General features: G+C 60.9%; 2 protein-coding genes across 4 annotated transcripts; both read left to right on the forward strand.

The window, feature by feature from the left end:
* Positions 1-539: 539 nt before the first annotated feature.
* Selplg (selectin P ligand) lies at positions 540-10171 on the forward strand. Of its 3 annotated transcripts, XM_077105238.1 has the most exons (4): positions 540-606; positions 1294-1395; positions 4659-4863; positions 8429-10171. In XM_077105238.1, exon 4 carries the CDS (start codon positions 8434-8436, stop codon positions 9547-9549), a length of 1116 nt encoding a protein of 371 aa, XP_076961353.1. In that variant the 5' UTR covers positions 540-606; positions 1294-1395; positions 4659-4863; positions 8429-8433; the 3' UTR covers positions 9550-10171. The 3 variants fall into 3 exon arrangements, with proteins under 3 accessions (XP_076961353.1, XP_076961350.1, XP_076961351.1); XM_077105235.1 differs by lacking the exon at positions 4659-4863; XM_077105236.1 differs by lacking the exons at positions 540-606; positions 4659-4863 and having other exon boundaries at positions 1293-1395.
* Positions 10172-21208: 11037 nt separating this feature from the next.
* On the forward strand, positions 21209-26253 carry Tmem119 (transmembrane protein 119). The gene is made up of 2 exons (XM_077105239.1): positions 21209-21252; positions 24917-26253. The coding sequence occupies exon 2, from the start codon at positions 24931-24933 to the stop codon at positions 25768-25770; it is 840 nt and encodes a 279-aa protein (XP_076961354.1). The 5' UTR covers positions 21209-21252; positions 24917-24930; the 3' UTR covers positions 25771-26253.
* Positions 26254-26462: the final 209 nt, after the last annotated feature.

Here is a 26462-nt window from a genome sequence, read left to right on the forward strand (position 1 = left end):
CACTGAGCCCCATCCCCAGCCCTATTCTGTATTTTAGTTAGAGGCAGGGTCTCACTGAGTTGCTTAGAGCCTCACTTTTGCTGAGGCTGGTTCTGAATTCACGATCCTCCTGCCTCAGCCTCCTGAGCCCCTGGGTTGACAGGCGTGCATGACTGCACCCAGCTTGCGGCACTAGGATGGAACCTAGTGTGCTTGGCTGCTCATTTTCAAATAACCTGTGCAAGGCAAGGAGTGGCCCCTGTGTGTGTCCTGAGCTCCTCCTAGTGCAAAGCCACAGGGCAGGAGGAGACCCCGCCCTGCCCTTCCTGAACTGCACGTTCTCAGGCCTCCCAACCTGGGCCAGGGCTGAGCTCTCTCGGGGCTGCCCTGCACTTCCCGACAGCTGCCCCGCCTCCCCGCCCCGTGGCACTTACCGCCTGTGATGTAACGGTCCCTGGACTTGTTTACTTGTCGGCCTCCCTCTCCCATGAAGAGAACCCACAGTGGGGCCTTTGGATCTTGGGGGGGACATAAGACAATCAGGGCTCCCCCACATGTGGTTGGCAATCTGCTCCCCAAAGCACTCTTCACTGCTGCTGGTGGGGCTGCATCCCTGAGCATCTGGAGGTAATGCTGGAATTTTTTTTTCCTTGGGGAGGGCTACCAGGGATGGAACCCAGGGCCACTCGACCCCTGAGCCCCTCCCCAGCCCTATGTTGTATTTTATTTAGAGACAGAGTCTCACTGAGTTGCTTAGGGCCTCACTGTTGCTGAGGCTGGCTTGGAACTTGCCATCCTCCTGCCTCAGCCTCCTGAGCTGCGGGGGGTGACAGGCATGGCCACCTGCCCAGCGTTAATGCTGGAATCTCGCGGGAAGAAACGCAAGCTATTTTTAAACCCCGCAAAGGTCTCAGTGGTGCCATTTCTACTGCCCTGTCCCCTCTGCCCACCATCTTGGGCAAGAATCAAGAGCTGTCCTCCTTTTTATCTGGCCTCTCCCTTCCAGGGCAGGGTCCCCGCTGGCCCCGACTCTCCATTACCAGGGTAACAGTGGGGCCTGTCTCAGGGCGGGTCCCACCTCCAACCTCAGGGCCCCGCCCCAGGAAGTTCGCATGGAGTTGTTGGTGTTTTCATGCTTACGGGACCCAAGGCCTGGTATCAGAGCCACCATGTTGCCGTCCTACTGTCCACCCGTCTTAATCAACATCAACGCCCAGGCTGTCACAAACAAGGGGGTGTGGGCCATCACGTGACCTCGCATGAGTAATCACATTCTCACTTCCTTCTTTCACACTCTGCTTTGGGGGTTGGCAGGCCGGCGACCACGGCACAGGGTGCCACAGTGCGGTCTGGGCACTGAAGCGGAGAAGCCACTCTGGGCCCAGGAGGCGGCCTCCCCATGCTCTGCTGAGCGCGGTAAGTGCTGGCCTGCAAAACCACAGGGAGTGGCCGCGGCCCCAGGGACCCCGGGGGGCTGCCTTTCGGCTCCGAGCAGGTGGGGGAGACCACTGGGTCCCTCCTGAGCTGCAGCCCCCCGGGAGGCCCAGCCAAGACTCCTTGGGCTCCGGCCCAGCAGCTTCCTGGAATCAGTGGCACCTTATCCAGGCCCTTCCGGGGCCTGCACCTGATCATTTCTATGCTTATAGCTTCTGCCTTGGCCGGGGCCGCGGGCATTGTGAATGCAAATTTCAGAAAAATCACAGGCTTGTCCCCAGAAATTGTGCAGCCCCTTCCTCTCACGGTGGGAAACTGAAGTCCAGCCAGTCAAAGGGATTCGCTTAGAGGCAGAGCTGAGACTAGGCCTGGAACATTCTAGAAAGGAGGAGGAGGCGCGGGATCCGTTTTGAAGCCGCAAAAAATTTCGAAGTCATGAAAATACCACCCTTTGACACTTTGGTTGGGACTGAGAAAGCGGCACTTCTTTGTGGCATGTGACTAACATATTCAAATTGGGACACTATTGTTAGCAAAAGACAAAAGAGTGGAAGTCTTAATTGGGAGACTCTGATTGATTGGAATTTGGGGTCTCCAGGGACACTAAAGGAGAATGAGAGGGGCTGAGAGCCAAAGCATATCTCCACACCCCACACCCCCACGGATCAGGCTTCCTGCCGCCTGGGACCCCTCTTCTTGGCTGGCTCATCTCTGACTTCAAGCCCCCAGGGCTGACCCTTCAGTGGGCAGGGCCGTAAGAGGTGCCTCCCAGTCTCTGGGCGCCAGAGTGGCTTCCCTGGGGTCACCCACAGGTACCGCCTGTGTGAGGGACACCTCCGTCGCTGGCCTTGGCCCCCAGCCAGGGGAGTTGAAACCCAGAGAGCAGAAAGGGCTGGGTCGCCTGCAGGGCCGAGCCCCCCTGGAACCTGCGCTGGGCCCAGAGCCAGGTGGGCTAGGATTATGGAGCACCAGAGGGGTCAGTGCCCCTCTACGGATGGGGAAACCAAGGCTCAGTGAGGGGAAGCAGCTCCCACAGCCGTGTGGCAAGGAGGGGGCTTGCACAGCCCCATGGGGACCAGTCCTGGCCTCTCAGATCCCAACTGCTGACCTGGAGCAGGACATGCACAGTGGGGCAGGGGTTAGGCAAGGGGTCGGCTGGGGGAGGTGTGTCCATGCCCTGCAGCTTCAGAAAACTATCACTTTTTTTTTTTTCTTTGTATGAGGATTGAACCCAGGGTCACTTAATCCCCGAGTCACACCCGCAGCCCTTTTTAGTTTTTATTTTAAGACAGGGTCTTGCTCAGTTGCTTAGGGCCTCACCCATTTGGTGAGGCTGGCCTCCAACTTGTGAGCCTCCTGCCTCTGCCTCCCAAGTCACTGGGATTACAGGCCTGCGTCCCCCTCGCATGGCCCACCATCAATTTGGAAGTAAAATCAGGAAGTTCAAATTCATTTGTGCAGAATACGAGGACTCCTGTAGACAAGGCCAGCACCCTGGGGTTCCATCAAGTGAAACGTGGTTCCTGGGGAGGTGGGGCATTCACTCCGGGAAAGGGCAAGTCCTGGTTCACAGACCCGTGGGGCAAGGGCTGGGTTCCAGTTCCTGCTCCCTGTGTTCCCCTTGTGACTCAGGAGCCGGGTGGGCCTGGGTGTCCCCGGCTTTCACATGCGTCCAAGGTGGTTCCCACCTGCATGGGCTCCTAACTCGCACACAGGACTTAGAACAGGGCCTGGCTTGCTGTCGTCCCCCACACCTGCCAGTCACAACCCTGAGCAGGCGGCTGGGGTGCCCTGCCTGCCGCCTCCCTCAGAGAGAGAGGCAGGGCACGTTCGAGCCCGTCCCAGGGTAGGGGTCAGGCAGAGGTTAAGGGGGTGTCCCACGCCCTGGGCTGACTGGCTTTTATTGAGCCCCGTGTGCTGCTCACTCTGCCTGGACTGACCCCTTCGGCCTCCAGACCCCACCAGCAGCTGGGGCCCCCATTATGGAGGGCTCAACTTGGATCTTTCACGGGTGTGAAAGCCACACTTAGTAGAATCTGCACTTGGATTTCTGAGCTTTGACCTCCCTGGGGCTGTCATAAGAAGGCGTGGCCTTAGGTGCTTTTGCCCAGCTGTGGGCGGAATAGATCGGGCCAAGCTGCCATGTTTGGTGTGTTCGGTGCAATTCCGATTTGTGATTCTCTTCACTTTACCATGGGCTTAGGGGGAGAGTACCCCATAGTAAATCAGGGGCATTTATGTTCCAGATGAGATACCCATGGCTCAGAGACATCAGTCAAGTTGCCCAAAGTCACACAGCATGTCCAGGGACGGAGCTGAGATTGAACCGGTTGACTAGCGGGGTCCCGGTGGGGGGGTTCTGCTCCCGGGGGACTTCACTCTCTAGAGGGGCCTGGGAAAGACCTGCACCTCAGTCTGACCTACTTGTTGATCTGGGGGTTCCCCTTTCCTTGTGGCTGCCTAACCCACACCCCGAGAAGCTCAGGCCTCTGGATTCTGAGATTCCCAGAGCTCCTCCGAAGGGGAGGTTCCCGTGGACACCTCTCCTGAGCGTCCCCGGACGGCCACCCAACGTGGTCCCCAGAGCTGGGGTAGGGCTCCTTGCTCCTCCCTGCAGCCTGGGTGGGGCTGGGGCAGAAGCAACTGGGTTTGGGGTGACAGGCAGGAAGCAGCCTGACCTACTCCCGAGGTGGAAGCGACCTAGGATGTGGCTGTCCTCAGCCCTCCCTCCGGGCTCGTCTGGCTCCTGGAGAGGGGAGGCGGAGGGCGGGGCCTGGATGTGGCTCCTCCCCTGGAGAGGGGAGGTGGAGGGCGGGGCCTGGATGTGGCTCCTCCCCTGGAGAGGGGAGGCAGAGGGCGGGGCCTGGATGTGGCTCCTCCCCGGAAGAGGGGTGGAGGGCGGGGCCTGGGTGTGGCTCCTCCCCTGGAGAGGGGCGGAAGGCGGGGCCTGGATGTGGCTCCTCCCCTGGAGAGGGGAGGCGGAGGACGGGGCCTGGATGTGGTACCGCTTGAGCCACATCCCCAGCCCCAAGAGATGCAGCATCTTGTCCTTCCTGTCCAATGGGCTGAAGCCATCAGAACTGTCTCAGGCCCCTTCCTAGTAAAGCCCAGGACGGCAGGGACCTCTGCTGGGCTGGGGACTTTCAGTACCAATACCCAGAACATCTGGGACAGGCTGGTCACTCCGCGCAGGCCCAGGCAGGGGGATTTGGGCTGTCCCACAGTGCCACATCTAATCTCCACAGAGCAGGTCTCTGATGTCACCTGGATCCGAGCGGCTTTCCTCGCTCCCACAGTGGAGGCAGGGAGGTCCCCGAGTCTGCAGTCTGTTTCCTCTATTCCTCTGCCTGCAGCCCTGAAGAGGGTCCCCCTCCTGGAAGCCAGCATCGGGGACCCTCCACACGGCGTCCCACCTGAGCCTCACTACGGCTCTTGGAGCCCATTTTACAGGTGAGAAAACTGAGGCTCAGGGGGGAGAGGCTCAAGTTAGTAAGTGGAGGTGACCTGGGATCCCCGCCCTGCGGGTGGGTGTAGGGCGGCTGACAGTCGGTGGTGAGCCCGTTAGGGCCGCCCCCAGGCTGCGCAGTGGGGCCTGCTGTCCAGGGCGCGGCCCCAGGGGCTGGAGGCGGGGCCTGGCCTTCCTGACTCTCCCTCTGCTTCCTGGAAGCCGCTGAGGGCTCTGCCTTCCAGGAACCGAGAACTACCCCGCGGGGCCACCGGCGAGGGTTTCAAAGTTAGGAAACATGATTTCGAGCTGGTGGCTTCTCCTGTGGTCCCCTGCCACCAGAGAGACGGGGCCAAGGGGGGCCCCCGGGCTTTACCAGCAACCAGGAGCTCCACTCCAAGTGCGGAGAAGCCCCGCCCCTCCGGAGGCAGGTTGGTGGGGAGATGCGTGTGTGTGTGTGTGTGTGTGTGTGTGTGTGTGTGTGTGTGTGTGCCACATTTATTAAGCACCTACTGTGAGGAGCCCGGGACTTTTGCATCCATCTTCTCGTTGCATTCTCTCAGCAGCTTGATGAGAAAGGGACCATTTGTTCTCCTCATTTTACAGACTGGAAATTTGAAGCTCAGAGAGGCAAGGATCTGTCTCAAGGTCACACAGCTTGCAGGAAACCAAATCGGGACTTGAACCCCTTTTTGTCTGATCCCCTAGTGGTGCTTTCAATCCTGCATCCTATACCGCACCTGGTAAATAGGGGACTGAACTTTCTAGTGAGGTGACTTCAAGTCCTTTATCTTACTGTGCCCTCTCCCCACCTGGGCTCCCACCTCCACACACGAACACGTGGGGCTAAGCCCTCTTCCAACAAGCTTTTGTGTCTTTTGCCCCCTCATAAAGCCTTCCTGAATCCTGACTGGGTTCAACTCCCATCTCGGCCCCTCACCTGCTGTGTGTCTTTGGGAAAGACTTGTCTGAGTCTCAGGTCTGCTTTCTCCTCCAAATCCGACGACTGGAGGATCAGGGGAAATCCCGGAAGCTACCCCAGTGCTGAGGGAGGGTCCCCCCTGTCCAGGGAGCTCGACACAGAATTTCCTTTTGAAAGTTTTTATTGTGATAAAATATTCAGATACAACACAACAGGGTCATCCCTATTCTCTCCCCACTCACCTCCGACCTGGGTCCCGTCTCTGTGATCTGCCTCATCTAGACACGGGGAGGAGTGGACGCCTGCTCCTCCTGGCTGGCTAGTTCCAGCGTGGTCTAACGTCCATGCAGGTGTGAGAACTTGACCTTCACGCCCCCCAGGCCAGTGGCCTTCACTGTGCTTGATCCACCTGTCACCACTCCCCCGAGTCCTCCTTCGGGCTCTGTGCATCATCAGGCGTGGCCAACATTGATCCCCGAGAATCTGTTTGAGTCCCTGCTTTCAGTCCCTGGGAGAACACACCTGGGACCATCCCAGGGCAGGATGGCAGTTCTATTTCTAGGAACCACGGAGCTGTTGTCCCTAACAGCTGCCCCATTTTCGGTCCCCACCAGCCATGGAAGGGGGCTCTAGTTAGTGCGTGACCTTGTCACCAGCTGTTATTTTCTATTTTTAAGGTTGCAGCTATTCTGGAGAGAGTGAAATGACACATCATTTTGACTTTATTAATCAAGAAAAAAAAAAAGCTAGGTGCATTTTATAGTAAAATTTAAAAAATAGTTTTGGAAAAGGGATGCCATCAATATAATCAAAAGAATTATGTTATATTGGGGGAAAAATTATAATGCAGATGATAGGAAAAAAAGGCATATGTGTATGTGTGTGTGGGGGGGTGTTCAAAATGACACCAACCCAAAGACAATTAGACAATGAATACAAAATCTCAAAATATTACAAATATTTAAAAATATACAACAAGAAACTGAGTACGCTGGCCCACACCTGTCATCCCAACAGCTCGGGAGTCTGAGGCAGGAGGATCTCAAGTTCAAAGCCAGCCTCAGTGAGGCCTTCTTAAGCAACTCAGTGAGACCCTGTCTCTCAATAAAAAATCAAAAAGGGCTGGGGATGGGGGCTCAGTGGTCGAGTGCCCCTGAGTTCAATCCCCAGTACAAAAAAAAAAAAAAAAGAAGAAGAAAAATTCAATTTGGCTACCACAGGGTCCAGAAACATATGTGGAGGAGGAGGGATCTTACATCTATACAGGATCTAACTTAGCATCACTTTTAGAGGTTAAACATTTTGAAATAAAATGATCTCCCACCACCATAACAATAATAAATATACTCTGTTTAAAATACATACCATAGGGGATTCTTAAGGGCAAGGTTTTGGATTCTGTAAACAGCAGCTCGTGCTGTTCTGAAAGATCTGGCTGTTCTCCTGCCCCAGAAGGTGCAGCTAATGGCTCTGGGCCCCTAAGGACTTACAGGGTGTGTTGCCTAAAAGAGCCCAGGCACTGGACCCCTGCAGAGAGCTGGCCACATGGGCATTTGGCCCACATCACGTCATGGTCCTGAGAGCAGGCTCGGGGGGTGGCACCCTCATCCCCATTGTCTAGGCGAGGACACAGCCAAAGGAGGCAGGACCATGCAGCGATGCCCAGAGGGAAGAAAAAACGAGGCAACCTGAGAACTGGCCAGAGCTGTGGGGGGAGGCAGCCAAGATAGGAGAAGGGGGCAGAGAAGCCACCTCACTGTGCTCTGGCACAGGATCAGACTCAAGAGGGCTCGAGCAACTTTACTGTGGACTGTGTTGCAGACCCTGCCAGTGGGCGAGGACCTGAACATGCACCCTCTTTGATATCTCTCTCTCTCTCTCTCTCTCCCAGGGCCTCATGCATGCCAGGCAAGTGTTCGACCACTGGACTTCATGCCTAGCCCTTTATTTCATTTGATTTTTGACACAGGGTCTCACTAACTTGCGAAGGCTGACCTCAATCTTGCCATCGCCCTCCCGAGTAGCTGGCATGCACCTGGCTGCATGTCTGTCTCTTTATGAATTGTACACAGGTACCACTGTGCTCTTGGGATAAATTATTAATATCTACAACAATAGAATTAACAAGGGATGACATGAAAGTCAGTATAACCATAAGCTCTAGGACCCTCTTTCGAGGTCCCTGTGGGTTATCTTGCCCATAAATAAAAAGTTTTAGTCAAAGTGCTGGATGTGGTGGCGAATGCCTGTCATCGCAGCAACTCCAGAGGCTGAGGCAGGAGGATCTCGAGTTCAAAGCCAGCCTCAGCAAAAGCGAGGCCCTAAGCAACTCAGTGAGACCCTGTCTCTACATAAAATTCAAAATAGGGCTGGGGATGGGGCTCGGTGGTGGAGTGTCCCTAAATTCAATTCCTGGTACCAAAAAAAAAAAAAAAAAAAAAGAGTTTTAGCCAAAAATGTTAAGGACACAAGTGAAGCTCTTATGTTCCCGAGGGAGAATCCTGGGTGGTTTTGTGAATATTGATAAATAGTAACAGCTGCTACTGCGGAGGGTCTGCTCTGTCCTGGCCCGTCCTGGGGGTGGGGTGCCCATCTCAGGCGGAGGAGCGGCCGGTGTCCTGATGTCTGTGTGTCTCTGTGTCTCCCAGGTACCATGCCCCTGCACCTGCTCCTGCTGCTGACCCTGCTGGGCCCTGGCAGTGCCCTCCAGCTGTGGGAGATCACCCACAGAGCAGCCCCAGCCCCCCTGCCTGCCCGGGTACGGAGACAGGTGGCCCTGGAGGACGACTGGGGTGACCAAGACTATGGAACAGAGGGCACAGACCCTCCGGAAACACTGGACAATCACACGGGGACTGTGGCGGCAGGCCCCAAGGTTCTGACCACGAAGGGCACATTGGAGTCGAGCGCTTCTGCGGGGCCCGGAACCCCCGGGCCATCCACGGCGGAGGTTACCACGGGGCACTCTGCTGGCCTGGCTGCAGGAGGGACAGCCACGGAGGGGCCGAGCACAGAAGTGGCCACGCCATGGGTGTCAGTCCCAGGGCCGCTGGCCACAGAGCTGACCTCTGCGATTGCTGCATCCACAGAAGGGCCTCTACCCGTGGAGACAACAGCCACGGAGGGCCTGTCCACAGGGCCAGCAGCCACAGAGGCTGACACCACTCCGTCCGTGGCCACCAAGGCAGAGACCATTGCTCCAGTGGCCACCGAGGCAGAGACCACCCAGCCTGCGACCACCGAGGCAGAGACCACTCCGCCTTCGGCCACTGAGGCTCGGTCCGTGCAGCCTGTGGTCACGGCAGTTGTGTCCACAGAGAAATCCATGGTGAAGTCCCTGTCCAGGGAAACCACCGCCACCACCGCCTCTCGTGTGACTTACGAGGGTGCCATTGCGACAACCAGCAACTTGCACAGTCGCGAGGTCGTCTTCCCCGGAGGCTCCTTGGACCCCAGCTCCACGGGCGCCTCAGACCTCATCCCTGTGAAGCAGTGCCTGCTGGCCATCCTGGTCCTGGCCCTGGTGGCCACCGTCTTCTTCGTGTGCACCGTGGTGCTGGCCGTGCGCCTCTCCCGCAAGACCCACACGTACCCCGTGCGCAGCTACTCGCCCACCGAGATGGTCTGCATCTCGGCCCTGCTGCCCGAGGGGGGCGAGGGCGCCCCGGCCACGGCCAACGGGGGCCTGCCCAAGAGCCAGGGCCTGAAGGCCGAGACCCGGGAGGACCGCGACGGGGATGACCTCACTCTGCACAGCTTCCTCCCCTAGCTCGAGGCCCTGGCCCGTCCACAGCTCTGGGCTTCCCGGGAGACCCTTGGGACTGGGGGTCTTTAGGGAAGGAACTCTGGCTGCCCGAGACAGGGCCCAAAACAGTCAAGGTCCTGGGGCCGCACAGGACTGGCCAGCCAACCAGGGAGCCTGGCAGCCCCAGGCCAAGAGCCACGCAGGCAGCCACTTTGCCTGAGAGATCCTTGCCCCTCCTTGTCCCCCCATCTGTCCCAAGGCCCCTTTTATGCCTTCATTCTTCCTTCCTCCAGCCCACCTGGGTCTCATCGCCATGTCCCCAAGGAAGACTGAATGCCTGTGCCGCACTCTACCACTATATTCTTTTATTTTGGCACCAGGGATTGAACCCAGGGGCACTCGCCCACAGAGCCCCATCCCCAGCCCTAGTTTGTATTTTATTTAGAGACAGGGTCTCCCTGAGTCCCTGTGGGCCTCCCTGTTGCTGAGGCTGGCTTTGAACTCACGATCCTCCTGCCTCAGCCTCCCGACCGGCCTTGCACCCGGCTCCCTATGAGGCCATCTCCACACCCTGAAGGGCTGCTTGGGTGGTCTTGGGTGCGTTTCTGGGAAACCCAGGGTGAGGCCTCAGCCTGTGGGTGCTGGGGTGGGGTGGGGGGGCTGTGTGCACCCATGAGTTTCCATCTGGTGACAGAGGAAGCCCATCCTGCCCCTCTCTCCTCCCCCTGTGGCCGTGTTCCAGGGTGGCTGTGTCTCCTTCGCTGCAGTGTCCCTCACCGAGCCCTGGACCTGGCCACACACAGGCACTCAATAAACATGATGAACAGACGCTTGGTGGCGGCCATCCTTCAGTGTCCAGGCCGCCTCCTCCAGGCAGCCTTCCCAGCATCCTCCACTCCTCAGCCGTTGGCCTCTGGCCCTGGGGCCCTGGGGCCCTGGGGAAGCCCCCTTCCCAGGCTGAGGAGCTGACTTCTGGGTCCCCTCGTGGGCCCATCCTTGAGCAGCTAGGGGAGGTCCCGGGCTGTCACAGAAAACAAAGGGCACCATTCAGCCCCCACGGCCATTTTATTCCCCCCGTGACCCAGTTGTGACCTACAGAATCACATTTCCCCGGACTTCAGACGAACGTGGCTCTGTGTGTCCCCCCCCCCCCCCCCCGAGAAGCCACCGGTTTCTTCTTTCCACAGGGTGAGGTCTCCGACCCACGACGCCTGGTGGCAAGTGTGGCTACTTCTCAGCTCAGAGGGGAGGTCCTTAAAGTTTGGGGTCATCAAGCTTTTTCTTCAAGGGTCAGTCGGTCAATACTTGACGCTCCAGCTGGTCACTTTGTCGAGGTTGCAACCTGGCCAGGTGCCAGAGGCGGGTGGTAAGTGAAGGAGTGTGACTGTCGCCACTGTGTTGAAGTACAGCTTTATTCACAAACAGGCTGCAGGCTGGGTCAAGCTCTGAAAGTGTGCTAACCTGGGATGTCAGTGTCAGCTGACAACCCTCCCAGGTGGCCAGGCATCCCAGTTTGACTGGGGCTTTATTTATTTATTTGGTACTGGGATTGGACTCAGGGGCACTCACCACTGAGCCCCCTCCCCAGCCCTATTTTGTATTTTATTCAGAGACAGGGCCTCACTGAGTTGCTGTGGGCCTCGCTGTTGCTGAGGCTGCTTTGAACTCGCCATCCTCCTGCCTCAGCCTCCCAGCCGCTGGGATTAAGGCCGTGCACCACTGTGCCCAACTTCCCCAGGGTCTCCTCAAGGGGTCCTTCTGCAGGCTTCCCTTCCCTGAGGGCTTCTTTCCTTGAGGATGCGGTGTGACTGCGCAGGTGTGGCTTTCCTTCTCTGTGGGACCAGGGCAGCTGACCCTTCCCAGCTCTCCATTTGGATTCCCACCTCTGCTCAACGAGGTGCGGGATTGAATCCAGCCTTGCTGTGGGTGCTCCAAACCGCCACCAGGGGGCGCCCGCCACCAGCCCCCAGCGCCGTTGAAACCTGGCGCTGCTTCTGCCTGGTCTTGGAGGAGGAAGGAGAGGTCCTGACCCAGGGCGGTGCCCCAGACCCCGGGGCGCTGCCTGCTGACCGCTGACAGAGGGCTCCCCGGAGGGAAAAAGCCCTGGTTCGTAGGGTTTGCATACTCCTCCGTGGAAATACCTCAGGGCCAGTTTTGAGCCACCAAATACTAAATAGCAGAGAACAAGATGTCAATAACCTTGAGATCACAGATGATATCAGGATGTAGCGAAATGTGTAGGAAGTGGTGTTTTGAGCACTGATGGCCTTGGTGTGTGTGTGTAGAACTGGGGATGGAACCTGGGTCTGGCTCATGCTAGGCAAGTGCTCTACCACTGAGCTGCATCTCCAGCCCCATGACCTTGGTTTCTATTTAATTCATTTTTGGGGGGGGGGTTACTGGGGTTTGAACCAGGGGAACTGCACTTCTGAGCTGCATCCCCAGCCCATTTTATTTTTTAAGACAGGGTCCTGTTGATTGATGAGACTGGCCTTCACCTTGAGATCCTCCTGCCCCGGCCTCCGGGGTTGCTGGGATGACCGGCGTGGGCCACAGCACCCTGCTGACCTGGGGTTTTAATGTAAAGTATTTATTAAACAACAGACGGAAAAGTAGCTATGTGGCTTCCAGGCAGACAGGGCTGGCTCTTGTCACCAACACCCCTGAACCCACACACACGAGCCTGCGAAGGCTGTACTTGTGTCCATTTTACAGAAGAGAAAACCTGGAGGCTCAGAGAGATGACGTCACCTTCCCCAGTCTGAAAACCACCCTCACCGCGATGTCACGCCCCCTTAAGATCCCAGTGGGGTTCTGGGGGAATCCCACGCCCCAAAGTCACCCCCGCCGACCTTTCCTGGGCCCTGGAAGTCCCCCCTTAGTCACCCTTCGTGTCTTCTTGAGGCTGAGAAAGGGCATTGGTACTTGGGAGGGGGCCAGGGCCCAGCCCAGCAGCAGAGAGCAGGGACAGCAGAGCTGGGCGGGGACAGAGGGGCAGCCCCTGGGCAGACAGTCACCACCTCTCGCTGCCCGTCCTGCCCCTTGCCAAACGCGCTCCGTGTCATCTCATTCAGGCCTCACGAGGGCCCCACGATGTGGGTGCGGCAAATGCCCGGTTCTTGCTGGGGAAACTGAGCCCCGGGCGCCGGCTTGTGTACCTCTGGGAACCGCAGATCTGCTGGCGGAGAAGGAGGAGGGGAGACGGGACGTGGGGAGCAGGCGGGTGCCCGGCCACCACCCTCATCTCCCACCAGCCGGGCTGCCAGCTGCGGGGTCACCCAGCTGCTCCCCCACACCCCATCCTTATCGGCCGCGTGACCAAGCAGCGGGTCATTGCGGAGTGCCAGGCACCCGCAGGGCCACGTGAGCAGGACAGGCCTGGCGACACCTCACAGTCGGGAGAGGGCATGGGGCATGCATGTCCCCCAGGAGAAGGCCAGGTGTCTGTACTCAGAGCGTGGGGACGCTGGGGGCTGGAGTGGGGCAGGTCGTCCCAGGACCAAGGGACGCAGAGCCAGGACTGGGGCGGGAAGGCCAGCCCTGGACGCTGCTGAGCTCTGGGTGGCTCTGGCCCTGCCCCGGGTACTGCTGGTCTGTGACGCCCACAGGGCACAGAGGAGGCAGTTCTGTGGGAGCAGAGGCCCAGCCCCCGCAGCCCTGGACGGCACCCTGCAGGGCCGTGGGCACCCGGCCACCCCATGGGCCTGCTTCCCCACTGTAGCTGCTCCCTGTAGGGACGCTCACGGGACAGGGAGCAGCTCTGGGCAGTGGTTGACAAGGGGGGTGGGGACCCCAGGCCTCCTCTGTCCTGAGGGAGGCGGTTAACAGAGGACCGACCTCTGAACCTGGTTGACCTTGACGTCTTGTGAGGGTTGGACGCAGGCAGCCCCCCACCGCTGGGCTGTTGGGGTGCGACCACCCCTTCAGGTTCCCTCCCACACGCCGTCCCTACACACGACGGGTGTGTGTCTGGGCAGCCACGGTGACTTGCCTTTGGGGCCCGCTGGGTCCTGGTGCTGGGCAGCTGTCCCCCCATCGGGCGTAAAGAAGGGACGGCAGCCCTGGGCCCACTCAGGGGAGCATCCCCACAACTGAGGCTGAAATAACCCAAATGGGCCTTCGCTGCCGTGTGAAGTGAACTCCGGGCCTCGGTCTCCTCATCTGTGAAATGGGGTGGCAATGGCACTGCTTCCCGGGGGCACGAGGAGGCTGAGGGGGACGGGCGGGGGAGCTCTGGGCGCCAGGCCTTGGCAGAAAGTAAGTGCTCAGTGAATCAAGTGCAGAAAAAATCCCACAAGGAATCACCCGACTTGTTCAGAGTCTTTGAGTTCAGCCAGCGGGGACTTGGACTCGAGTGTCACCTGTGCCCAGGTGGAGAGGCCCCGCTCCGAGGGGCCCACTGGGCCATGGGGTCCACAGAGCCCCCTTCCCAGAGGTTCCTGGAAACCCCGAGGTGCTTCTGTGTCACCATGAACTCGGTTGTTCAGTAGCCTCCCCGTGGCCGGAAGGCTGTCACCCTGGCTGGCCCTGCTTTGTCCGTGGGCACCCGCGTGCCCGGGCCTGGCAGGACCAGAAAATGGCTGGTGAGCTGCTCCTGAGACACAGGTATTGCTGCTCTGGGCAGGAAAGAGGCCTTTGTCAGGACCTGGACACAAGGTGGCGCAGACACAGTCTCCTTCCACAGGCCCCAAACCCACAGGTGAGCTGCCGGCCAGCCTCGGCCCGGTTCTGAGCTGCCCTAGGTCTTTCTGGAGACCCTGTGGGGTGGCCTTGTGTCCAGCCTCTGAGCCCCCAAGAGGCACAGGCTTTGATTCCCCAGAGGTTCAGCAGCTCCTCAGCAAATCACAGGACACACACGTGTATGTGGGACAGGGGGAAGCCCTCATCCTGCCAAGCGAAGCTTCTGGGCCCCAACCCCGCCCTGTTCCAAGCCCTGTCTCATCTAGGGACATGCATCTTGGATGAGAGAAGGACGCTCCTGTCACCTCCCCTCCATCCTGGAGCCTCAGGTGTTCCTGCCCCAGGGCCTTTGCACCTGTGGTCCCTGCCCCCAGCCGCTTCCCAGCCTCCACCCTGGCATCTTCCGATTCTTTAAGTCTCAGCTTGAAAGTCACCCTCTGTGGGGTGGAGGAACTAGGCAGGAGGCTCTGCAGGAGGCCGAGGCAAAGCAGGAGGCTGCAGGAAAGGAGGCCGGGGCGGATGGTGGCGGCAGGTCGCAGGCACCGTCGCCGGGAGCCTGGTGGCGCTTAGGGACCCTGCGCTGGGCTCCTGGCGGCTGCCGGCTCCCGCCTTCGTCACCTGCGAAGTGGGGACAGGCGTTTCTCCCCCGGGGCTGCAGGGACAGGGGCCTGCCCGCTCCTGGGCTCCGGGTAGCGGCCACCCTGCGAGGGGTCCCAGCGGGGGAGGGGCGGCCATCGGGACTCCGCGGAGGCTCCAGGTCCCCGCAGCCCGGCCCCGCCCGCCGGCTCCGTCTTTTGGCCTAAAATAGCTCACACATTCCGCGGCGGCCGCCCGCGCCAGGCGACGATTCAAACCAGATGTCCCCAGCTGCCGGCCCCTCCCCCACCGGCATCGTCACGTCGTGGTCCTGGTCCTCGCGGAGGTCGGGTCAGCCCGGGAGGTCGGCCGCCACACGCACCGCCCAGGGCCAGGCGACCCCGGCCGTGTGCCCACCGCAGGACGGTCCCTGGGCTGGGGAGGGGGAGTCCCAGCCCCGTGTCCCTGGGTGGGGAGCTCCTGGCTGTGTTCTCTGAATGCTGGGCTCACTGCGCCTCCCAAGACCCCAGACAAGTGCCTGTCGCTATGATCCTCCTGTTACAGATGAGGAGACCGAGGTCCAGAGTGGTCCACTCCCGAGGGCCACCCTGCAGAGTGCAAAGATCCCTCCCTGAAGCTCTTGGCTCATGGTGACCATTTACTTTCTTGCTCCCACTGCCACGTGGCCTGTGTCCACCTGTTGGTGGGGGCTGGGTCTTGGGAAGACCCTCTCTGTGAGGCTGTTGCCGGGGCATTTCTGGGCCCAGGGGGGGGAAGAAGGCTGGCAGCTGTCAGGAGGAGGGGGCATGGGAACAGTGGTCAGCTGCCCTTCACTCATAGTCAAAGCTGGCGCCCCCTACAGATTCCTGCAGAGCCCTTCCGCTTGGTGCCTGTGACCTCACATCTGTCTGCATCCCCCTGGCTCACTCAGTTTCAGAGACACCAGTCCCTTGTCCATTCGGGGAAAATGCCAGGCTCTGCTTGCCCCAGGACCTTTGCACTGCTCTTGCTTCTGTCCAGAAGCCTTGTCCTCTAGTCAGCTCGCTGACTCGCTCACTGCCTGCTTCTCAATCTGCCCCAAGGTCGCGCCTTGCCTGCTGCCCCATCCACCCTGCTCAGCACCAGCCACAGAACCACAGAGGTGCCATCCAGCAAACCCGTCCTCATCCTCAGCCTGGGAGAACTGAATCCAGGGCCTTGCACCTGGGGGGCAAATGCTCTGCCAATGTGCTACATCCCCTGTCCTTATTTTAGTTTTAAAACAGAACCTTTGCTAAATTACCCAGGCTGGCCTTGAACTTGAGATGAAGTAGCAGGGATTAGAGGTGTGTGTCACAGTCCAACCCTGCTAATTGACCTTATTTTTTTGGGGGGGGGTACCAGGGATTGAACCCAGGGGCACTCGACCCCTGAGCCCCATCCCCAGCCCTATTTTGTATTTTATGTAGAGACAGGGTCTCACTGAGTGCTTAGCGCCTCACTTTTGCTGAGGCTGGCTTTGAACTCGGGATCCTCCTGCCTCAGCCTCCTGAGCCGCTGGGATGACAGGCATGCGCCGTGCCTGGCCTAAGTGACCTTTTTTCTTTTTTACAAGTCGTATGCTCTCACTAGAGCGAAGGGTCACAGGATGGGCGTCTCTATCTGGGCTGTGCTCTGCCTTGTCCCAGTGCCTGGAAAGCGTCTGGTCCCTGCTGAGGGCTGAGTAAGTGTTTGGAAATTGAGAGAGGAGAGAGGGAGGGAGGGGAGGCCAGGGGAAGAAGGAGGCCGAGTGGGAGGGTCACAGTGGGAAGCAGGGGACCTGCAAGATGGCTTCCTGAGAGTCTGGTAACTTGGGGTCCCTGAAGTGTAGCCCCAAGTGCTCCCCACTTCTCGCTCTGGGCCGGCCTCTCCCTGCTCAGAGGCTGCAGGGCCCTGGTTTCCAACCCTGTTCCTTTCTACAGCAGGGGAGGGGGGCTCCGGGGCTTGTGCGGCCCAGGGCAGTGGGCAGAGGGAAACTGAGGCCAGGTCTGCAGTGTGGCGCCGGCTGTTTACATGTCTGGCTTCCTCACACCACCCTGAGGAATGTGAATGTTTACCAGGGAGAGTGCAGCCGACCGGGCCACCAGGGCCCCAGGAAGCTCCAAGATGCTGACACTCAGCCCGTGGGTGCGCCCCCAAGACAGGAGGATGCAGGGCTCTTTTTAAATTTTTTTTTTTTTTAAACCTGGGCTTAACCACTCAGCCACATCCCTCGCCCTTTTATTGTCTTATTTGGGGACAGGGTCTTGGGTCTTGCTAAGTTGCTGAGGCTGGCCTCGAATTTGTGATCCTCCTGCCTCAGCCTCCGAATCTTGTAAACTTTTAATTGAGTCATAAACTAGGTGAGGGGCACAAGTCTGAAGTGAACAGCTCCGTTCCCCTCATGTGTACATCCCCAGGACACAACCCGGGTCTGGACATCACGTGCTTCTAGTACCAGAAGGTTCCTTGTGCCCCTCCCCAGCTGGCACCCCCAAGGGTCACTACTCTTCTGACTTCCGAGCCCCTCGCTAAGCTTGGCCTTTGTTGGAGAACTTGGGGGAAATGGACGTGTCCACCCTCAGTGCGAGTGGGACTCAGCCACGTCTGACCTTCCCACGCTGGTCGCTGGTCGTGGGCCACCTTGAGGATGCGGGGACCTCCGTCCGTCCCCCTGCCGATGGCTGAGTGGGCTGTTTTGGGTTCGGGGATATTGGGACTAAAGCCACGAGGGACAGGTCTGTTTGGGTGGGGATGCGTGCTTTCCCTTCTCTTGAGGAGCGAGACGCTGGAGTCAGACGGGAAGGGTAGGGGGGACTTTATAAAAGCCACCAACGCGTTTTCCAAAGTGACATCAGCGTGCGGAGGAGTCTCCTCTGACCCTTCCCCTTCTAGACTGGGAAACTGAAGCTCGGGTCACGTAGTGTGTGAGAGGCCGAGTCTGGAGCTAAGGTAAGGGCCCCAATTTACAGGTGAGAACCGGTCAGCGCCCAGTCTTACTTCCCTGGAGGAGGTCTCCGGCGAAGCCCTTCCCTGCCCCAGGGCCTTTGCACATACTGCACCCTTGGCCGGGGAGCTCCTCATCCACCTTTGCACCCCTGCCTCCCCTTATCCCGCTGCTGTCTGTTCCGGTTCCTTTCCGGAGAGGCTGCTCCTGTCCACAGTTGCAGAAATAGCTGCCCCTGCCCCTGCCCTCGTCCAAGCTGTCCTGTTTCACCCTCTTCTCCCCTGACGGCAGTCCGCCGTGTTGGGTGGTCCTCCCTGTGGGCTGGTTGGCTTGTTCCCCTCTGTCCCCCCTAACAGTGGCCCCCGAGGCAGGGCCTGGTATCTTGTCCCCTCATTCTCCAGTGTCCTTGCCAGATGGTGCAGAGCAGGTGCCCAGGAAATATCCGTCACGGGGACCCAGGGACAAGGCCACGAGGGTCAGCGTATCCCAGTCCGTCCCGGCCTCCTGGCCTCCGTCCACTCCCCCACCCTGTGCCGTGGCCAGGTTGCCCGGCAGCCAGGGGTGGCACTTACTGAGCACCTACTGCACCCTGGGCCCAGGCGCTGGGGACGCTGGAAAGGTTCTGTCCTGAGAGGCTCCGTCTCGAGACACAGAGGCCATGAGAGGCCAGCCAGGTGCCCCGGCCTCAGGTGGGGAGCCCAGGGCTGCGGGGGCATGGGGGGGCTGCCTGGCTCCCTCCCTGGGGCTCCTGAGGGCTTCCTGGAGGTGGTGCCAAGTGGGAGGCAGGCCACCCCAGCAGAGTCCCTCTGAGGGCCAGGCCTGCGCTGTGACCGGGCCAGGCCTCTCGAGCCACTTGAAAGGCTCCGGCTATTTTTGCTCAGAGGGCAGGTCGCGGTGGCCTCGGGCGCTGTGTAATTAGAGGTGGCCCTGGGCCCTCCGGGGCGGAGCGGGGCTGTGGTGGGCTGGGTAGCCGCAGGCTCAGCTCGGGAGGGTCCTGGCAGGGCCCCAAGCCGGGGTGGGCACTCCCAGCAGGCTGCCTCGCAGGCTTGGGCTGCTGCTCGCTGCACAGTGGGGACAGGGTGGGGTCCCACAGTGGCTTCTGGGCTGGGCAGAGGGCCTGGCGCTGTCCTAGGCCTCGGAAATGACAGGTTGTAGGACAGCGGTCCAGCCCGCTCCGGGCCACAGGCCGCCGCGCCCCTGGGAGCCACGGTGGTGCAGGCCCCGGGAATGACCAGGCCCCGGGTAGTGACCAGGCCGGGCCCCCACGTGCCCCAGAACCAGGAACACAGACCGTGAGACTCCTGGGATGGCCGAGGCACGGCTGGAATGACCCCTCTGTGTTCGCTGGGCAAAGCGACGTGGAAGTCACAGGGCCATTCTCTGTCATCAAGCTTTAATGGAGCCCCGATTGCATGATGCTCCCCGCCGGGGTCAGGAGAGCGCACAAAGCGGGCAAGACTCCTGAAGAACCGTCTGCGGAACTGGCTCAGGGACTCGAGCAGGACAGTGATCTTTAGGAGCTGCCCTGAAGGTGTGGCCTTCCATGCACCTCAGGCCCTTTGCATATGCCGTCTTTCTGCCGGAAACCCTCCTGCATCTTTGTGTTCCTATATACCTCCTCTTCACCGAGGGCAGCTGGACGGTCACCTCCTTCTGGAGGCCTCCCTGAGGCCTGAGATCACAGCAACCGCCTTGGCAAGGGCTCCCCGGCCCTGAGCTACCCCTCCCGACTCGAAGCCCAGTGTGCAATTAGAGATTCATCTGTTTGTTTATGTGCTTGTCACAGGTCCCCCACCTGTTCTGTGAGCTCCTGGCTCGTCACTGTCTCCCAGGGCCTGATTGTAGGCTGGGTGCAGAGCAAGGGCTCAAGAAATATTTGTAGAATGAATGAAATTTAGAGTGTTTCTGGGTTGGAGCCTGAGGGCTGGCCGGCGGGTGGCGAGTGTCCAGCCTGACCCCACATTTAGCTGCAACTCAGAGACGGGCAGGGACATGGGTCGGCAATTTGTGCAGCTGCCCACAGTTGGTGCTTGAGCCAGGTGGGGACATGAGGCTCCTTTCGACAGAGGTTGCTGGTCTGTCCCCAAATTGTTGGGGGCGGGGTGTGCATGTCTTTTCCTGTGTGCGCATGTGTGTATGTGGTGAGCGTGACTGGGTGAGCCATGTATGGGGGACACGCGTATGTGTGCACGCATCTGTGTGCGCGTGTGTAAGTGCATGTGTGTGTGTGAGTACATCTGCATGTGCATGTGTGTGTGTGTGAGTACATCTGCATGTGCATGTGCGCGTGTGTGCGTGTGTGTAAGTGCATGTGTGTGTGTGAGTACATCTGCATGTGCATGTGCGCGTGTGTGCGCGTGTGTAAGTGCATGTGTGTGTATGTGTGTGTGTGTGAGTACATCTGCGTGTGCGTGTGTTGCTGGGTCTGATGGCCTTCTAACCAGGCAGAGGGAGGCAGGACAGGGCCTCTACTTGTGTCTGGGAGCCAGCGTGCCCACCAGTGAGTGCCTGTCCCTAGGTGGACGGTCCCCAGGGACTGCCCTTCAGGGTCTCCATTAGCTCAGGTCTGCTTGCTCACAGGGAGGTCATCTGGGACAATGTCCCCATGGACCAGCCTCTCTGCCTGGAGTCCCCAAGCACTTGGTCTGGCCCCTGGCCTCCTGCACAGCCCCTTCTGTTTTGTGAGACAATTCATGCTGGGCACGGTGGCGCTCGACTGTCATCCCAACAACTCAGGAGGGTGAGGCGGGAAAGAGAGAAAGCTGTTCACGGGAAGATTCTCCTGTGACCAGCAGGTGGGGGTCTGGGTGCCAGGGGGGCCCCCCCGCAGGGCTGGATTGTGTCTGATCCTCGGACCCCGGGGGTGCAGGGCCTGGCGCCCTGCGGGTGGTGTGCTGAGCTGGGTGGGAGTGCGGGAATGGATGGCTGCCTGCAGGGACTGCGAGCTCAGGTCAGCGGATGTCCTGGTCCAGGGCCCTGGTGACCATTTGAACTCACCTGGCCTCTCGCTCCCCTCCGTGAAGCGGGTCCAGAACTCCTGCTCAAGCTACCCCCATTGGGGTGTTGTGAGGTCACAGTTTCCAGAAGGTCAGGGTCAGAGGGAGCTCAGGGGGTCCCCTCCCAAGCCCTGTGACGGGGAAACTGAGGCCTGGAGAGAGGACGGGCCAGCCCTGAGCAGGTGGCGGGCCTGGCTCCCCACCTGGGCCATGGGGTCTGCCATCCGAGTCCCAGCTGGGATCCAGGAGGGGGTCTGCTGACTCCTGCCCTGGGCCCTGGGAGCTGGGGACAGCTGGACCCGCTCTCAGTTGGGGGGCAGTGCTGCCTGTCCGTCTGTCTGTCTGTCCATCCGTCCGTCGGGGAAGGCGCCGCTGGCCTCCCTGAGCCCGGGCGGGGTGGGCCGTGTGTGGCCCGCGGCGGCCCCGCCCCTCCCTGTCCCCACCCCAACCTCCTAATGAAACCAAGCTGCCCGCGGCCAGCCGGAGGCGGAGGCGACGCGGCGGCGGAGCGGAGCGCCAGGCCGTGGGACGGTGAGCGCGGGGGGCGTCCTGCGGGTCCTGGGCCGGCGGGTCCCCATCAGCGGCCGGCTGTCGGGTGGTGGCCGGGCGCCTGCCCCGCGGGGCGCATCTGGGCTCTGAGGTCGCGGGGGCGCCCGGCGGGTCGCAAGGATGGCCAGGGAACGGGGCCTGGGGTGTCCCCGGGGGTGGCGACCAGGATCGGGCCAGTAGGGGTGGTGGGGACAGTCCTGCGGGGCCCAGCATGGTGCGGGGGCCCTGTGGCCCGGCCGGGAGCCCTGGGGACTCCCCTGAGCGTCTGGGTTGTGTCTGGGCTGCGTGGCCGCGTCCTGTGTCCCCGCTGCTGTGCGCCCCCTTTCCCTTCCAGGTGTCCCCTCTGCGGGGTCCAGGTCCTTGTCCTCGGCTGGCCCTGGACGGAAGGGACTTGGTGCTTCAGCCCGACCCCCCCCAGGGCCACTAATTGAAGCCAGGTTTCCGAGGGCCGCCCCTCCCCCTGGGCCACCGGCGTCTGGGTGGGGGTGGGGTGGCAGCAGCCCCTCGGCCTCAAGTCTCGGGGTCCCCAGGCCCAGGGCACATCCGCGTCCACGAGTGGATCCTCTCCTTGTTTTAAAACAGCTAAGTCTGGGTGAGAGGGTCCCCAAGTGGGGGGACCTGGACAGTCTTGTGGCACCCGCTTGCTGACACCTACTGCGTGACAGGCACTGCTAGGTGCCTTATCCCCACTGCACACAGGTGGAAACTGCAGCCCAGAGAGGTGACCTGCCTGGGCCCGGGTCACACAGCTGGGCACTGCCTCCTCGGTCTTCTGAGCTGCCTCTCTGTCCAGGTCTTGGCCCTGACTTGCTGTGCCTCCCTGGGGAGGTCACTGCCAGAGCCTGGGCCCAGGTTTCCTCTTAGGTGAAAGGAGAGGCGTTGGGCCTGAGCCCAGCTCCTAACGGCCTGAGATTCTGAGTCCCCAATAAGCAGGACCCACGAGGGTAGGCCCAGGTTCCCAGGAGATGAGGGGCAGCTGGTGGGCAGAGCCCATTTCAGAGCCATCCGGGCCAGTTCTTCCATTCCACAGACCAGAAATCAAGGCCCAGAGAGGGCAGGGGACCCACCCAGGGTCACACAGCGTCTCCGGCAGAGCTGCCGGCTTCACCCTTTGCTGTCCCCGTTATTAGAGAGCTGGAGGAGTTGAGGTAGACACTGAGAGCCCGAGTCCCCAGCCTTTGAGAGCCAGGATAGTTTTGTGGCCTCCCTCCTTGTCCTCTGCGCCTAGCTCCAAGGCTGGGGGGTGGGGTGGGGGGGAGCCAGCCTTTCCTCTGTCTGGCTGCTGCCTGTGTGCGCATGTGCGTGAATGTGCGTCTGTGTCTTTGGTTCTGCATTCCTCTGTGGCCACAGCTGAGGAAATCTCACTTAATGGTGTTAAAAACAAAAGTTGGGTCTTTCCTGTGTGGCAGAGACCCTGAGCAAATGCCCGCTTCAGGAGAAGACAGTCCTGTGTAGGCAGGAGAAGGGGAAGTGCCGGCTGCTCCTGGAGCACTCTACTCCTGAATTCCACCTTTCCTGGGTGATCAGCCACCCGGGGCCAGGCGCTGTAAGAGTGTTCTCTCACCCGTCCTGACAGCTCTGTGAGGCTCCACCCATTTACAGATGGGGAGAGCGAGGCCAGAGGCTGGACACCACAGAGCCAGATGGCCACCCCTGACCAGCAGGTCTCCCAGCTGATGTCCTCGGCCTCAGTTAGGGGCTGCCTGGGGACTTCCTGGGTGCTCAGCCACCCGTGGTCACAGCACCCTCTGCAGCGAGAAGCTTGGCACCTTTAAAGGTCTCTCCTCTTAAAGGGGCTTGAGGGAGGTGGGAGGGACGGAGGGGGCTGGTAGGATGAAGATCCCCAGGCTCGGGGGCCTGGAGGGACCTCCGCTGGCCAGCGCAGGGAGGGGGGCTCCTGGTGGCCTGCTGAGCAGCTCCACTCCTCAGCCCGGTTGGGAAGTGACACTTCCCAGGTAGGTTCCTGGGGCAGAGCGGGTGTGCCCCAGCGGGTGGGACAGAGGAAGGTCCGAATCCCAGCCCCAACACTGTGTGACCCTGGGTGGGTCTCTGTGTCCTAGGACAAGTCATTGTTCTGCTGGAACCCAGTGAAGTGGCTTCTGTAGGGTGGACTTGGGGCCACCAGCTGTTTTACAGGGGTCCTGAGGTCAGGACTGGCTAGGGTCAGAGTTTTTGCGGGAGGCCCCGCTCCGTCCCCGGCACTGCAGGAAAAAAAAAAAAAAAAAAGAGAGAGAGAGGTTTTGCTTTTTCTAATAACTGGAATCATTGGCATTATTTATTGCATTATTATCTATGCCATCTGAGCTGGTTTGACCAGATTTATGTCAGGGCCATGGCCTGGGTGTCCTTGGTCCTCCAGCTGTGGATCCAACCAACCGCAGATGGAAAATATTAAAACAAAACAAAAAACCAACAAACACCAACACAGGATTTGAAACAATCCAGTCTATGTAGATGGCGTTCCCAGGGGCTCAGGGACGGACAGTCATGGGGGATTCTAAAGGGTGTGGGAGGAGGTGGGCAGGCCCCGTGGGAGCACTGTGTCCCCTCATGGAAGGGACTTGGGTGCACTACGTGGTTTTGGTGTCTGTGGGGACAGCAGTCCTGCTGTGTGGGCTCAGGTCCGCCCCTTACCCTCTCTGGGCCTCTTTTTCCCAAGAGAGGCCCTCAGATGGGATCCTGGACCTGCGCTGCCCACTGGTGGGAAGGCCTGGGGTCTCGGGTTTGCCTGAAGCCAGGCCCCGCTCCCAGGGGCTGGGAGTCCTGCCCTAGGAAGCGGCCCCTCCGCGGCATGAGGAATGCATTAATCAGTCGGGCTGTCTGGGCCAGGGTCTGGGGGTTCAGCCGGGAGCAGCAGTGGGAGGGAGGCCCGCTCATCTGGTTCCCATCGAGTGGTGGCCATGGGGCGGGCGGGCGGGCGGGCGGGGCTCCAGCTTTGTCTCAGGCCCGGGGGGTCCCCTAGGGCCCTCCAGCCCTGCTGGAGCCTCTGGTGAGGGGCAGTGGGTGACCCAGCGTCCAGCCTCCTGCAGAGCTTAGAGACCCAGAGGCTTCCAAACAGAACCTTCTAGAGAAGGAGGAGGAGCTAGGGCCGGAGGGTGAGGAAGACTCTGGCTGAGCTGCCAGCATGAGGCTGCAGAGCCACTCTGCCCAGGGATGAGCCCCAGGGCACCCGGGTCCTGGGGGGCTCGAGGTGGCCCTGGGCAGGGGAGTCCCTCGGCCCACCCCATCACTTCTCCTGCACGCCTGGATCCAGACCCCAGTCCCTCCGGGCCTCAGTTTCCTCACCTGGGAAATGGGGTTGACCATAAGTACCTCCCCCACTAGGACTCGGCAGGATCCTGTGAGAAGTTCCTGGAAGTGACTTAGCAATAAGCACCCGGCACCTAGCCAGCCATGAAGTGCAAGTTATTAATTCACCACATCGTTTGAGTACCTTTATTGAGCACTTACTGTATACCAGATATGGTGCTAACCCTAAGGATGCTGCTGTCCGGAAGACTCAGCCCTGACCCCAGAAGGGCGTCTCCCTCATGTGATCAGCCAGGTCCCTTGTGCAGGCCCCGGGGAGGACGGTGACTTGCGGGCCCTGCAGTCCCCAGGGCCTGGAGTCGCGCCCTGACCCCTTTCCTTCCTCCTTCCCCTGCAGGTCCCAGGGCCAACATGGCCTCCTCAGCGGCCCCCAGCCTCCTCCTGTGTCTGCTGCTGCTCCTGAGGCCGCTGCCCGCGGTGGCCCACTCGGTGTCCCTGTCGGCCGCCTTCCTGGAGGACGTGGCGGGCAGCGGGGAGGCCGAGGGCTCCTCAGCCTCCTCCCCGAGCCTCCCTCCACCCCAGGCCCCAGCCCCCAGCGCCACGTCTGCTGCGGGACCCGGGCCCACAGCCCGCGGGGGCCGGCCGCCTCCCACCAGCCTCCTGGAGGGCATCGCGGACTTCTTCCGGCAGTACGCCATGCTGCTGGCCGTGGTGGGCTCGCTGACCTTCCTGCTCCTCTTCATCGTCTGCGCCGCGCTCATCACCCGCCAGAAGCACAAGGCCACCGCCTACTACCCCTCGTCCTTCCCCAGGAAGAAGTACGTGGACCAGAGCGACCGCGCCGGCGGCCCCCGGGGCTTCAGCGAGGTCCCCGACCGGGCCCCCGACGGCCGGCCCGAGGAGGCCCTGGACTCCTCCCAGCAGCTGCGGGCGGACATCCTGGCGGCCACCCAGAACCTCAAGTCCCCCGCCAGGGCGGCCCCGGGCAGCGGGGAGGGGGCCGGGCCGGGGGAGAGCGAGCCCGGGGCGGAGGCCGGCAGCCTGCAGGTGGCCGTGGTGGCCCAGGAGGTCCCTGCAGAGAGGCCAGAGGCCCCCGCGGAGCTGCGCCCGGCTCAGGCCCAGGGGACCCTGGCAGCCAGCGAGGGCCCAGGGCAGCCCGAGGGGCCCTTCTCCCCCGCCCGGGAGGCCCCGGGGCCAGCAGGTCCCCCCGAAGGTCCCTGCGCGTGCAGCAGCGTCTCCCCCAGCGACTGAGTCTCCATGGAGGCTGGCCCTGGTCACTTCTGTGGGCATCAAAGGCCATCAGCCCCGAACGCTCCCCATGCCCCTTCCTGGCCACCCCCAGCGCCGTCCTGCACGCCCTGCCCTGCGCGGGGGCGGGGTGCTGACCCCTAGGCCCCCAGGAGCCTCACCAGGTCCCAGGTGCCACCCCGGGCTCTATCCCAAAGCACAGTTCCTGGGGGACACGGAGGACGGATGTGCCCCTTTAGGAGCCATGAGAACACAGCCCAGAGTTCAGCGCCTTGGGTCAGGACCAGGTCCCAGGTCCCCTACGGGAGCCACAGCGGCTTTCCTCCCAGGGTAGCAAAGAAGGAGAGGCAGACGGGGAGCAGGAGGCCCCGGGGCTGGGGAAGGGGTACCCACCCGCCACTGAGCGGCAGAGGGGCCTGTTCCTGGCACCTCCTCAGCCCTAAGCATTTTTAGCGTCCCTGCGGTGGCCGAGGTGGCCCTGAGAACTAGGCAACTCCTGGGAGGGAGCCCTGCGTCCATCAGGACAGCGCCTTAAGTGAGCATTTCCCAAACAGGGTTCCCTGGGGTACTCCTTGGAAACGAGAGGTCAAGGTCAGACGCGTTGAGGAAACTCTGCCCCCAGCCCCCAGCCCCACCTGAGGGTCCCCCGGGGTGAGCCCCACAGCACAAGGCTCCTACGGGATTATTAAACTGGG

The sequence above is a fragment of the Callospermophilus lateralis genome, chromosome 1 (genome assembly GCF_048772815.1).
Source record: "Callospermophilus lateralis isolate mCalLat2 chromosome 1, mCalLat2.hap1, whole genome shotgun sequence".
Taxonomy (NCBI): Eukaryota; Metazoa; Chordata; class Mammalia; order Rodentia; family Sciuridae; genus Callospermophilus; species Callospermophilus lateralis.

Bases quoted from the DNA above. Each gene is read 5' to 3' on its own strand.
- Selplg (XM_077105238.1), top strand. From the start codon at position 8,434: ATGCCCCTGCACCTGCTCCTGCTGCTGACCCTGCTGGGCCCTGGCAGT.
- Tmem119 (XM_077105239.1), top strand. From the start codon at position 24,931: ATGGCCTCCTCAGCGGCCCCCAGCCTCCTCCTGTGTCTGCTGCTGCTC.